This window comes from Bos grunniens, chromosome 15 (assembly GCF_055505025.1).
Source record: "Bos grunniens cultivar Pamir isolate PY7600 chromosome 15, Bosgru_T2T1.0, whole genome shotgun sequence".
Classification (NCBI taxonomy): Eukaryota; Metazoa; Chordata; class Mammalia; order Artiodactyla; family Bovidae; genus Bos; species Bos grunniens.
Genome location: NC_141179.1, coordinates 78,862,764 through 78,876,975, shown reverse-complemented (window position 1 = coordinate 78,876,975; position 14,212 = coordinate 78,862,764). Strand labels below are relative to the sequence as shown.

Here is a 14,212-nt window from a genome sequence, read left to right as displayed (position 1 = left end):
GATGCCATCCAACCATCTCATCCTCTGTTGCCCCCTTCTCCTCCTTCCCTCAATCTTTCCTAGCATCAGGGTCCTTTCAAATGAGTCAGCTTTTTGCATCAGGTGGCCAAAATATTGGAGTTTCAGCTTCAACATCAGTCTTTCCAATGAACACCCAGGACTGGTCTGTTTTAGGGTAGACTGGTTGGATCTCCTTGCAGTCCAAGGCACTCTCAAGAGTCTTATCCAACACCACAGTTCAAAAGCATCAATTCTTCAGTGCTTAGCTTTCTTTATAGTCCAACTCTAACATCCATACATGACCACAGATGGCTAACAAACACATGAAAAGATGCTCAACACCACTCATTATCAGAGAAATGCAAATCAAAACCACAATGAGGTACCATCTCACGCCAGTCCGAATGGCTGCTATCCAAAAATCTACAAACAATAAATGCTGGAGACAGTGTGGAAAAAAGGGAACCCTCTTACACTGTTGGTGGGAATGTAAATTAGTACAGCCACTATGGAGAACATTGTGGAGATTCCTTAAAAAAAACTCTAAATAGAACTGCCATATGACCCAGCAATCCCAATGCTGGGCATACACACTGAAAAAACCAGAACTGAAAGAGACATGTGTACCCCAATGTTCATCGCAGCACTGTTTACAATAGCCAGGACATGGAAGCAACCTAGATGTCCATTGGCAGACAAATGGATAAGAAAGCTGTGTTACATATACACAATGGAATATTACTCATCAATTAAAAAGAATACATTTGAATCAGTTCTAATGAGGTGGATGAAACTGGAGCCTATTATACAGAGTGAAGTAAGCCAGAAAGAAAAACACCAATACAGTACACTAATGCATATATATGGAATTTAGAAAGATGGTAACAATGACCGTATATGCGAGACACTAAAAAAGACACAAATGTATAGAACAGACTTTTGGACTCTGTGGGAGAAGGCGAGAGTGGGAAGATTTGAGAAAATAGCATTGAAACATGTATATTATCATATGTGAAACAGATCGCCAGTCCAGGTTCAATGCATGAGACAGGGTGCTCAGGGCTGGTGCACTGGGATGACCCTGAGGGATGGGACGGGGAGGGATGTAGGAGGGGGATTCAGGATGGGGAACACATGTAAACCCATGGCTGGCTCATGTCAATGTATGGCAAAAACCACTACAGTATTGTAAAGTAATTAGCCTCCAATCAAAATAAATAAAAAATAATAAAGCACCAATATTCAGTCTATTATATTAGAGTATTTCAGTGAGTCAAGAATTTGATCCATTGAGCTGAATACTTCTGTCTCCACCTCTCTCATTTTTGCAGTTAGAAATTGTCAGACTGAAGTCATCTAAAAATTTTATTCACTCCTACATCTTGTACCGACGCTTGGAAACCTGGAAATGGGGATTGAAATAGCTCTTACTCCTTGAGATCATAAAGGTGGGTCCTAATCTGATAGAACTGGCATCCTTATAAAAAGTAGAAGGGACAAAGAGCTTTCTCTTGCACAAGTGCACAGAAGAAAGGCCATCCAAAGACAGAGTGAGAAAGTGCCCAATGCAAGGTAGGAAGAGAGGATTCACCAGAAACCAAACCTAGCAATCACCTTGACCTTGGATATCAGCCTGAAGAACTATGGGAAAATAAATGTCTGTTGTCTAAGCTCTGCAGTCTGTAGTATTTTGTTATGGCAACACATGCAGACTAAGGTGACAATGATAATGATTAAAAAAAAAAAAAATCTAGGTCTGGTGAACAGGGGCCTGAACTGAACAACCAGATTTCAACTCAGGAAAATCATGTTCCTTCATCCAATTACCAGATGCAAGTATTTTTCAAACCCAGAGATTTTTGAATTCACATATTCTTGAAGGAAAGTTATGACCAACCTAGACAGCATACTGAAAAGCGGAGACATTACTTTGCCAACAAAGGTCCATCTAGTCAAGGCTATGGTTTTTCCAGTGGTCATGTATGGATGTGAGAGTTGGACTGTGAACAAAGCTGAGCACTGAAGAATTGATGCTTTTGAACTGTGGTGTTGGAGAAGACTCTTGAGAGTCCCTTGGACTGCAAGGAGATCCAACCAGTCCATTCTAAAGGAGATCAGCCCTGGGTGTTCTTTGGAGGGAATGATGCTAAAGCTCAAACTCCAGTACTTTGGCCACCTCATGCGAAGAGCTGACTCATTGGAAAAGACTCTGATGCTGGGTGGGATTGGGGGCAGGAGGAAAAGAGGACGACAGAGAATGAGATGGCTGGATGGCATCACTGACTCGATGGACGTGAGTTTGAGTGAACTCTGGGAGATAGTGATGTACAGGGAGGCCTGGCATGCTGCAATTCATGGGGTCACAAAGAGTCGGACACAACTGAGAGACTGAACTGAACTGAATTCTTGAATAAGATGTATGCAATATGACCACAAATAGGTGGCATAAATATTCATTCCAACCTTTCTCTGATGGATCTGATACCATTTAGTTTGTGGATAGGAATTCTCAATTCTCTGAAGATACAAATGCTTTCTCAATCAAATATTACTCAAAATACTAACTCAATGTAGTTTTTACCAGACTAGCTTATTGAAACTTAATTTTAAAATGCAAATATGCAAAAATAGACATACTTCTGATAAAAAAATTATCAATGAAGGAATCCTAGGCTTTTCAGATAGTAAAGTATATTCTAAATCAAATGTACACACTTACATTGTGTGTTAAATAGCACATGAATAAAAACATCAGTGGAAGCTAGTGGAGGAATGAATTTGATGCAAACACATGCCATATTTTGGAATACAAAGTTAAGATATCAAAGCCATGGGGAAAAATAATTATGCATCTATAATAATAACAATCTAGAAAAATAATTAAAATATAATCCCTGCTTACCTCCTTATATCAAAGGAAAGTGTAAGCATAAAATGTAAAGACAAAAAATTGAATGTTGAAAATGTTAAGAATATTTTGACAACATTGAGTTAGACAAATTTAAGATATAGAGGTAAAAAATATTGATAGAATTAATTATGTAAATTATAAATATTTGTACATGCCCAAAAATATTCTTCACTGTATTAAAAAAAAATTTAAAAGAAATCACAAGTAGGAAAAATGATAATCCAAACACAGAGTAATAGGGATAATTAGTGTGTCATTCAATCATTAAAATCAGTATGGAAAAGTGTTGGCAATCAAATACAAAAATTCATTAAGAGACAATTCATGAAAAAGGACTGCAAATCACTTAAACATGGATGATACTCAAATTCAATTATGTTTATTGAATAGCAATTAAAGTATACAAATGAAACAATTTGTTTAATCACATTTTCATATACCATAAATGTTTATCAAGCACTAGTAGTTCAGCATGCTGTCAAATGTATTTTCTGAAGTGAGGAGAATAGTTTGTTCAAGCTCATAATGGCATTTTTGGAATAACTGTGAATATTGACATTTTAATACATATACCACTTAACTCAACAATTCCAATCCTAGAAACTCATGCTTAGAAAAATTTTAAAAGACTTCTTTGCAGAATTATTTATTGTAGAAAAAGAGAACAAACTTGAAGAAAACTGGATACCTAAATTTTAGAGACTTTTAAAGGAGCTGAGCAGTATGAGAAAATTAGAATGAGTTAGATCTGTAAAGACTGTATGGAAAGATCTTCAGAAAACTGAGTTGCAAAATGCAGAATTTATACACACATACATATGGGCAAACACACATGAAAATATGCTTCTCTTTGCAAAAAGCATTATTTGAATAATCTTAGAAACAGTATAGTGACTGCATCTGGGAAAACTGGGGAATTCTGATATTGGTTGGACAGGAGGCACATTTTACATGATTCTATTTCTGTAGGGATTCTATTTTTTAACATTTACTATTATACATCATACTTTCAATTTCTTATAAAATGGAAAATGTTACACTAAATGTTCATATGTAAGCAAATAAAAGTGAATGAAGAGGATAGCATATATAGTATAAAATATTTTAATTAGTACAATAAAAAGTGAGGATAAAAGGTAAGAATCTGGTTACAAAAAATGAGAAAGTAATATAAGTAATGCATGTTAGTTAATTATTTTTGTAATTCTGACCAACAAATTACATATGACTTACTGACTCTCTTTTAAATAAATTTCAACTTTCCAGTTGCAGTGATAAACTAGACATTAATGCTTACATTCAAGGAGGGAACCTGCTATTAATAACATAAACAAATATTGTATTCTTCAATAAAAACTCATGATAAATTCTTCAGAGAAAAGAAAAGTTTTCATCAAAGCAATAGAATGATATTGAAGTAAATTCCTAGTGTTAAACTACTTTCTCTGTAATGCATAAGGCACTTATTTGCTACTTGACCTCACTTTTTTGGTCCAGAGCTTCTTTGTAGCATTCATGATCTCAGAACTTCTTAGACTATAAATCAATGGGTTCAGCATGGGGCTTATGACTGTATAAAACACGCTCAATGATTTGTCAATGGGGAAGGTCTTAGCAGGTCTTGCATACATGAAAATGCAGGGAACAAAGAAGCAGACAACCACAGTGATGTGAGAACCACAAGTCTGGAGGGCTTTCCACCTCCCTTCCTGACTCAGGTTCTTCAGAGAGTGCAGGATGACTCCATAGGAGACGAGCAAGAGCAGAAACAAAAGAGTGCACATCAGTCCTCCATTGGCCACCTCTAAAATGCCAATGACAAAGGTGTCAGTACAGACGAGTTTCAATAAGGGGAACATGTCACACATAAAGTGATCAATGATATTGGGACCACAGAATGGGAGCCCATAAACAGTGCCAACTTGAACAATTGAGTGCAGAAAACCTGCAACACAGGACACCAGCAGCAGCACAACACACACCCTTTTCCTCATGACAATCAGATAATGCAAGGGCTTACAGATGGCCACATAGCGGTCATAGGCCATCACCAGCAGAAGGGATATCTCAGATCCACCAAAAAAGTGCTCTGTAAACAGCTGGGTCATACAGGATTCAAAAGATATGGTATTTTCCCCAGAGAACAAGTCTGAAATCAATCTGGGGGAAGCAGAAGAGGAATAAACTAGATCTATAAATGATAAACTAGCAAGAAAAAAGTACATTGGTGAGTTCAGTGTCTTACTGACAGCTACAGTCACAACAATAAGCAGGTTGCCCACTACAGTCAAAACGTAGAAGAACAAGAACATAACAAAAAGGACTTTCTGCTCCTTTGGATTCTGTGTGAGGCCCAAGAGGATGAAATAAGTTACATTGTTCCTTGGTTCCATCTAATCTGTATAGGTGCTGTGTTCACATGTTAGAAACGGTGTGCCTACAAAACAAGGGGAAATTTTTAAATGCATTATAATTTTCATCCTTTGTTATAAATACAATTAAAAGAATGTGTGTGGACAATCTTTCCATATCCAATGTGTTGTTGATATTTTAATTGCCAAGTTGAATAATGTAGAGTTGCTTGCCCTCATGATATAATGCATGACTAGGGATCAGATAATTCCGACCCTGTATTAAGTTATAAGGATATTCACAGAAGTTAAGAGTCACGGTACAAGGATATATCAATCAAAATTAGAATCAGAGAAGAATTTCCAGAAGAATTAATGCTTTAGCTGAGTTTTTTTTTAAGTGAATTAGCAAGAGAGGACAGGAATGGACTTCAGTGAAGTCACAAAGTGTAAAAGAGAGACTCACTTAAGGTAATTAACATAATCAATGTGAGTAGATCAAATCATGAAAAGAAGGTTTCTGTCCTGAATTGTCCCAGATCTCACTGATACTTCTCAGGTCTTTAAGTGGATATTTCCCTTTTCCTGACCAATAAACACTGCAACAGCCTAATTTTGTGCCTCCAGACCCTGTGTTTCACCTAAGTTTCAAATTATATATCTCTAATTATGGACATCCAATTTAATCCAATTTAATATTTGTAAACTCTGGGAGTTGGTGATGGACAGGGAAGCCTGGCATGCTGAGGTTCATGGGGTCGCAAAGAGTCAGACACGACTGAGCAACTGAACTGAACTGAACTAATATTTATAATACAAACTTTTTTATTCTCCACAATAAATGTAGGCATTTCTATATAAAATTTGAAGAATTATTACCTATTTATCTTGCTAAATGGTATAATTTTCCATGTTATTGCTCAGATAAAAAATTTCAGTTCTCTTCACTTATTTTTCACTGTCATAAAAATTAAACAAATCCTATTGACTCCTTTCAAAATATATCACAAATTGCAATCCCTTCTATTTTTTTCTGCTATACTTTTTTTTATTGTTATTATTCCTGGTCCACTGTGATAGCCTGCTACCAAGTCTCTCCATGTTTATTCTGGCCTCCAAAAATTGGTTCTCCTGAAGCAGTCCAAATTGTCCTTTTCAGTCTTTTTCTGCTGATATCACTCTGCTGCTCAAAAGTGTTGCAGTATATCCCAATTATGCAGTTATAGTTTAACATATCACATTTAATATTTATAGTAACATAGACTACAATCCCTGCATCATAACTGAAAACACTAAGGCTCAGAACATTTATTTCATTTTCCCAAAGTCACACATTTTTAAGTGCTATACCTGCAATTGAATCTAAGTTTCATGTATTTCAAAGTAAGTTAATTTATTTCATAATAAATTGTCACTCAATTGATAAGCTGTCTCCCAGTATTTTCCATTAGTCTTACCTTGTGGAGGCTTGTTCACAATCTGAAGAATGAGTTTTAACTCAATGTAAGCCCTGGAATTCTTTCATCCAGTATGACAGTAGAGGGCAAAGGATGTCTTTATACTTGAGGATAAAACTATGTCATTTGACTGTTCATTTTCTAAATGGATTCTTCTCCTTATTCAGAGGGTCATTTTTATATGCAGTGTAGATTGTTTGAAAAGAATTCCATGAGTACACAGAAAAACAAAGGTGTATCACATTAGGAAATTTATCAGAATGGCCAACAAATCCTATATAAACATAGGAAGATAGCAACTAGTCATTTCCTAGGGAAATTTTTCATAAGTAACCTCTTTCCTAATAACATTAAAAAGAAAAATAGCATTTGATTGTTTAGCCCTTCTCACTCTGTCACATTGACATGGCCAGATTGTATTTTTTTAAATCTAAGAAAAGACCTCCTGAAGAATTGATGCCAGTTACTAAGTGGATAGCCTTTTCTTCGACTTAAGAATGATGACCGTGAAACATTCCATCCCTTCCAGTTGCAATTATTATTGAATCTTAGATTTGGAATGTGTCCAAGACTGATTCTTGCTTAATTAATTAGTGGGATTTTCCACAAAGTTTTTAAAGAACATCTATATGTAAAGATATTAATAGGCCAAATCACATAATTCATGTCAGAAAAGTGCAACATGGGGAAAAAAACAATGCTTAAGATCTCTATCAGATGGCTACCAATCAAAAATAAAATATCAACCCAGTCATTTTGCTTCAGTGAGCTTACTTGTTGTGTATTTCCCCACCCGCAATAGCAAGATTTTCTTTACTTTTGTTTAATACTCAATTTAATCACCATAAAATTTGATTACAAATGTGAAAATTATATCAAAAGACACAAATATATTAAAATTGTAGATATAAAGCTAATAATTTCAACAATTAGTAATTTTTTTAAAAAGTAGGGCACCTCTGTAATGCCAGCAACTGTACTATAAGAGAGGACACAGCAATTAATGAAAATGGGCTAAAATCAGTAAAAGTTTCTTTTTCCTGCATTCCTTTATTTATTTTCTCATAATAAAGTTAGACAAAGAAAGAGACATGAATTATAGTTGTATTCATGGTTTGTAATATAAGAAATACTGGTAATATAAAAGTACTGCATAGAAAATAAGAGGAAGAATTCTACTATGAGTAATGTAATCAGAGACAGTCTTTCTTAAAAAGTGATGCTTAAACTGAGATTAAAAGGAAAGGAAATGGCTACCGTTAGAAGCACTGTTACAGAAAGCAAAACTAAATAAAAATTAATAACAAAATTATCTCAGTTCAGAAAACAGAAGCTATACTTAGGAAAATCTAAAATTTCCATGTCAGTACTATGTTAGAAAGGACTTGTGAGACTGTGACCATTTGTCTTCTTCAAGATTTTAATGTGGAAGTTTTAAAGCTTTAATGTTGAGGAAGATGTTAACGATGGATCTGTCACATGTGGACTTACTATGTCGTGGTACATTCCTTCTGGTGGCATCACACAGGAGACAGTGATAAGGATCATCCACAAGAAAAAGAAATGCAAAAAAGCAAAATGGCTGTCTGAGGAGGCCTTACGAATAGCTGTGAAAAGAAGTGAAACAAAAGGCAAAGGAGAAAAGGAACAATATACCCATCTCAATGCAGAGTTCCAAAGAATAGCAAGGAGAGATACTAAAGCCTTCCTCAGTGATCAGTGCAAATAAATAGAGGAAAACAATAGAATGGGAAAGACTAGAGATCTCTTCAAGAAAATTAGAGATACCAAGGGAACATTTCATGCGAAGATGAGCTCGATAAAGGACAGAAATGGTATGGACCTAAGAGAAGCAGAAGATATTAAGAAGAGGTGGCAAGAATACACAGAAGAACTATGCAAAAAAGACACAATTGCACTCATCTCACACGCTAGTAAACTAATGCTCAAAATTCTCCAAGCCAGGCTTTAACAATACGTGAACTGTGAACTTTCAGATGTTCAAGCCGGTTTTTGAAAGGGTAGACGAACCAGAGATCAAATTGTCAACATTTGCTGGATCATCAAAAAAGCAAGAGAGTTTCAGAAAAACATCTATTTCTGTCTTATCGACTATGCCAAAGCCTTTGACTGTGTGGATCACAATAAACTGGGGAAAATTCTGAAAGAGATGGGAATACAAGAGCATCTGACCTGCCTCTTGAGAAATCTGTATGCAGGTCAGGAATCAACAGTTAGAACTGGACATGGAACAACAGACTGGTTCCAAAAAGGGATAGGAGTACATCAAGGCTGTATATTGTCACTCTGCTTAGTTAACTTATATGCAGAGTACATCATAAGAAACGCTGGGCTGGATGAAGCACAAGCTGGAATCAAGATTGCCAGTGGAAATATAAAAAACCTCAGATACACAGATTACACTACTCTTATTGCAGAAAGAGAAGAAGAACTAAGGAGCCTCTTGATGAAAGTGAAAGAGGAGAGTGAAAAAGTTGGCTTAAAGCTCAACATTCAGAAAACTAAGTATCTGATCCCATCACTTCACGGCAAATAGATGGGGAAACAGTGGAAACAATGGAAGACTTCAGGTTTTGGGCTCCAAAATCACTGCAGATGGTGACCACAGCCGTGAAATTAAAAGGCTCTTACTCCTTGGAAGAAAAGTTATGACCAACCTAGAAAGCATATTAAAAAGCAGAGACATTACTTTGCCAACAAATTCCGTCTAGTCAAAGCTATGGTTTTTCCAGTAGTCATGTATGGATGTGAGTGTTGGACTATAAAGAAAGCTGAGTGCTGAAAAATTGATACTTTTGAACTCTGGTGTTGGAGAAGACTCTTGAGAGTCTCTTGGACTTCAAGGAGATCCAACCAGTCCATCCTAAAGGAGATAAGTCCTGGGTGTTCATTGGAAGGACTGATGTTGAAGCTGAAACTCCAATATTTTGGCCACCTGATGTGAAGAACTGACTCATTGGAGAAGACCCTGATGCTGGGAAAGATTGAAGGTAGGAGGAGAAGGAGACAACAGAGGATGAGATGGTTGGATGGCATCACCGACTCAATGGACATGAGTTTGAGTAAGCTCTGGGAGTTGGTGATGGTCAGGGAAATCTGGCATACTGCAGTCCATGGGATCATGACTGAGCAACTGAAATGGACTAAACTGACATTCCTTCTATTTCCGACTTGGTGAGAGTTGTTTATGAAGAGATGTTTAATTTTTATATGATCATGATCAAACCAAGGAGAAATTAAGAAAATAATTTCACTTACAAAGCACCAAGAAGAACAAAATATTAAGAGCAAACTTAACCAATGAGACAAAAGTCTTGTAAACTGAAAATCACAAAATGTTACTCAAAGTATTAGTAGAACACACACATATATGGGAAAACATTTATGATCTATAATATTAATAGTATTTAGATGTTAATATTACTTCAAGAGATCTAAAGATTCAGGACACTCCCTATCAAAACCAAAAATGTTTTTTGCAGAAGTAAAAAAATTCATGACAAAATTCATATGGAATATTAAGGACTTCAAAATTGCCAAAACAGTTTTGAAAAGGGAGAAAGTTGGAGGTCTCATAATTCCTGATTCTAAAACATACTACAAAGCTACAGTAATCACAGCACTAGTATCTGGATAAAGATGGACAACAGACTAATGAGTAAAAAGAGCCTAGAAATAAACTTTTGTATATGTCCCAGATAATTTTCAATTGCCGAGAGTATTTTATGGGAAAAGGATATAATATGACATTGAGTGAAAAAAGAGGCAGTCACAAAAAAACAAATATTGTATGATTCCACATGAAAGTGAAAGTGAAGTCTCTCAGTCATGTCTGACTCTTTTCGACCCCGTGGACTGTAGCCCACCAGGGTCCTCCGTCCATGGGATTCTCCAGGCAAGAATACTGGGGTGGGTTGCCATTCCCTTCTCCAGGGGATCTTCCCGACCCAGGGATCAAATCCACATCTCCCGCATTGCAGGCAGACACTTTAACCTCTGAGCCACCAAAGAATCAAATCATAGACCAAAAGTAGAATGGTGGTGGCCCGCAGGTCAGTGATGGAAAATGGAGAATTTTGTTTAATGGTTTTAGAATTTCATTTGAGTAGTTGAAAAAGTTCTGGATATAGACAGTGGTAATATTTGCATAACAATGAGAACTAACTTAATGGCCACTTTAAAATGATTAAAGTTATGAATTTGATTATGTGTATTCAGCCATAATTTAAAAAGTAAATTTATGAACTAAGGTGACCTCATTACTTGATTTATGATATGAACATAGAGTATAGCATGATAGCCCAAAGTAAAGGCAAATATCATTGGCCTCAGATACATCTGGGTAATTTAAGAGGTAAATATGTCAATACAGTGACAAAACTACTGAAGGAAAATTGTTATTTTTAAATTTTTATTTTAATTTGGAGCAATCATGCTTGCATGCTCGGTGGTTTCAGTCGTGCCCACTCTTTGTAAACCTGTGGACTGTTGCCCACCAGACTCCTGTCCATGGGATTTTCCTGATAAGGATATTGGACTGGGGGTGCCGTGCCCTCCTCCATGGGATGTTCCCATTCCAGAGATCCAGCCCTCATCTCCTGTAGCTCTTGCATTGCAGGCGGATTCTTTAGCACAGAGCCACTGGGGAAGCCCATATTAGAGTACAGTGTTTGGCAATGTGCTAGTTTCAGGTGTACAGCAAAGTGAGAGTTACACATATACATGTATCCACTCTTTTTCAATTTCTTTTCCCATTTAGTTTATTACAAAATATTGAGTAGAGTTCCCTGGGCTATACAGTAGGACTTGTCATAATCTATGTCAAATATGTGGTGATTTAGTTGCTAAGTCATGTCCGACTCTTGGGATACCACGGACTGCAGCTCACTAGGCTCCTCTGTTCTTGGGATTTCCCAGGCAAGAATACTGGAGTGGTTTGCCATTTCCTTCTCCAGAGGATCTTCCCAACTCAGGGATGGAACCTGGATCTCCTGTACTGTAGGTAGAGTCTCTACAGACTGAGCTACCAGATGTATTTGGGAAATCTCTGGTGGCTCAGTGGTAAAGAAACCACCTGCAATGCAGAAGACACAGGAGACGTGGGTTCCATCACTGAGTTGAGAAGATCCCTTGGAGGAGCGCATGGCAACTCACTCTAATATTCTTGCCTGGGAAATCCTATGGACAGAGGAGCCTGGTGGGCTACAGTCCATAGGGTCATAGAGTCGGACATGACAGACGTGACTGAGCATGAGCAGGAGTGTGGATTTGTCAACTTTAAATTTTTTTGTAATCAATTCAACAAATATGGAGTACCTACATGAGCTAACACTTTCAGTTTCACCATAGGCTAGGCGTTGTTCTAAGTACTCAGGATGCATCAGAAAACAAAGACAAAAAAAGAAGAAGGCAGGGAGCAAGAAGGAAACGAAACCCAAACTATTTTGGAGTTTCAAAATCAGATTTTAGATGCAAGTTAGCAAACATATTTCAAGGATTTTTGTGCTCCTCCAGAGTAGTGCAGATTGCCTGCTTTTGCAGGGGAAAGAGAGGATTTTATGACATGAAACTTCCCCCCCTACAAAGGAGTGGGAATACACACTACAGATTGTATTTCAATTCCATGCTGCAAACAGAGATGCCAAAGTGACTGATGAAACACTGATTGGAATGAGTTTACCCTCCGAGTAACAGGGAATAATTTATGCTACATGGAAGAGTGATGACTTAAATAGACATTGTAATGACTTGAAATAAATAAATATATTTGCATTTCAAAAGAACAAAATCTCTAGAACTGTATCTTAATGGCTTCTCTCTTTTTTGATTGTTAACTAGATTTTATTTGTTGTTTTGTTTGTTTGTTTATTGTTTCTGGTTGTGCCATGTGGCTTATGGGATCCTAGTTCCTTTACCAGGGACTGAAACCCTGACCTTTGTCAATGAAACCAGGTAGTCACAACCACTGGACTGCAGGAAATTCCCGAATACTAATTCTGATAGAAATTAGAGTTCAACTGACAGCTGAGCAATGCAGAAATCTAAATAGTCTTTATAATGGTAAATAATTCTCAGCCTGGATCTTTCCTCTGAGTGCCTATATTTCAAAATCAACATAATTTTGATAAGTAGTGTTCAGTTGTCCCCAATCATAAACTTGATTTTCTCTTTTCCATTTTAAAGAAAAACTCATTGTATATTGTTATAGACTCACTTTCTCATTCCAGAAATTCCTTATAACAATTTCACCTCTAAATTACTGAGTATGCAAGCTTAAGAAATTTAGCAAAGAAGTTATCATGATATGAAATGTAGCCAGGACTTGGGAACAGGTACACAAATAAGCAAACACAAAGACTAAGATGACCAGAGTAATGTGAGAGACACAGGCAGAGAGGACTTTGCCTCTCCCCTCCAACAGATACGTCTCTAGGGAGCACAAGATGACCACACAGGAGGCCTTCAAGGGAAAGTATTTAACAGGCAAATGAACACACTGCTGGTAGCAACAGAGACCAAGCGTGTGAGTGTCCATGCAGACAAGTTTCATAAAGAATTTGTCACACATTAACTGTCCCTAACCCTAACCCTAACCCTAACCACAGACAGGCAGCTGCACCGTGAAGAGAATCTGGGTGGTTCCAAGGACAAACCCTCTAGCTCGTGTTACTGGAAAGAGGAAGCCACATCTCTTTCACTCACGATGGTTTCACAGCACAGGGTTTTGCAGATGGCCACACAGTGCTTATTGTAATCACGATGGGCAGAATGATCTCATCAGAGACAAAAGATGTTCAGCAAAGATTTGAGTTCTGAACTGACAGAAAGAGAAGGGTTTTTTTGCTTTTTGTTTTTATTTTGTTTTTACAGCAGTGTCAGCCAGCATTTTAGGTGTCATAGCTGAAATACAATAGCGATCTACAAGGAATAAGAAAGCGATCTACAAGAAACACAAACAGGAACTCTAAACTCTACCCAAGCTTACAATAGGTGACTTGTTCACTGAAGATGCGTATTATGGCACCTAAATAACAGCTTTTTAAACTCTTCCTAATTTCACCTTCCTATGGTGAATCTTATTGAAAGAACTGCCTGAACATTTTTTTGTGACTAGCCTCTTTTAAATTTAACTTAATTTTAACTTTAGTTTTAAACTATATCATTTATTTTATTTACATTAAATTTATCATTAATTTTTAATAATTTTGAAATAGAAATATGTAAGTCTAGGCATATTTGTGAGAATCAATAGAAATGAGAGACTGCTAGTCTCCTCACAGATCAAAATATGTTACATATTATGGCATTTATGTGTCAACCTGCACATGAATAAAGAGATTAGTGAAACAGAAGAGTGTCAAATTGGGTCCAAATACATTGGGATTTCAGGATATAATAATCATTATTTAAGGCAATGGCACCCCACTCCAGTACTCTTGCCTGGAAAATCCCATGGACGGAGGAGCCTGGTA

The 14,212-nt window shown here is 36.8% G+C and overlaps 1 protein-coding gene across 1 annotated transcript; it reads right to left on the bottom strand.

Moving 5' to 3' along the window:
- Window positions 1-4,374: 4,374 nt before the first annotated feature.
- LOC147358591 (olfactory receptor 4A47-like) lies at window positions 4,375-5,450 on the bottom strand. Its single transcript, XM_086342065.1, has one exon. It carries the CDS (start codon window positions 5,302-5,304, stop codon window positions 4,375-4,377), a length of 930 nt encoding a protein of 309 aa, XP_086198191.1. The 5' UTR covers window positions 5,305-5,450.
- Window positions 5,451-14,212: the final 8,762 nt, after the last annotated feature.

Bases quoted from the DNA above. Each gene is read 5' to 3' on its own strand.
- LOC147358591 (XM_086342065.1), bottom strand. From the start codon at position 5,304: ATGGAACCAAGGAACAATGTAACTTATTTCATCCTCTTGGGCCTCACA.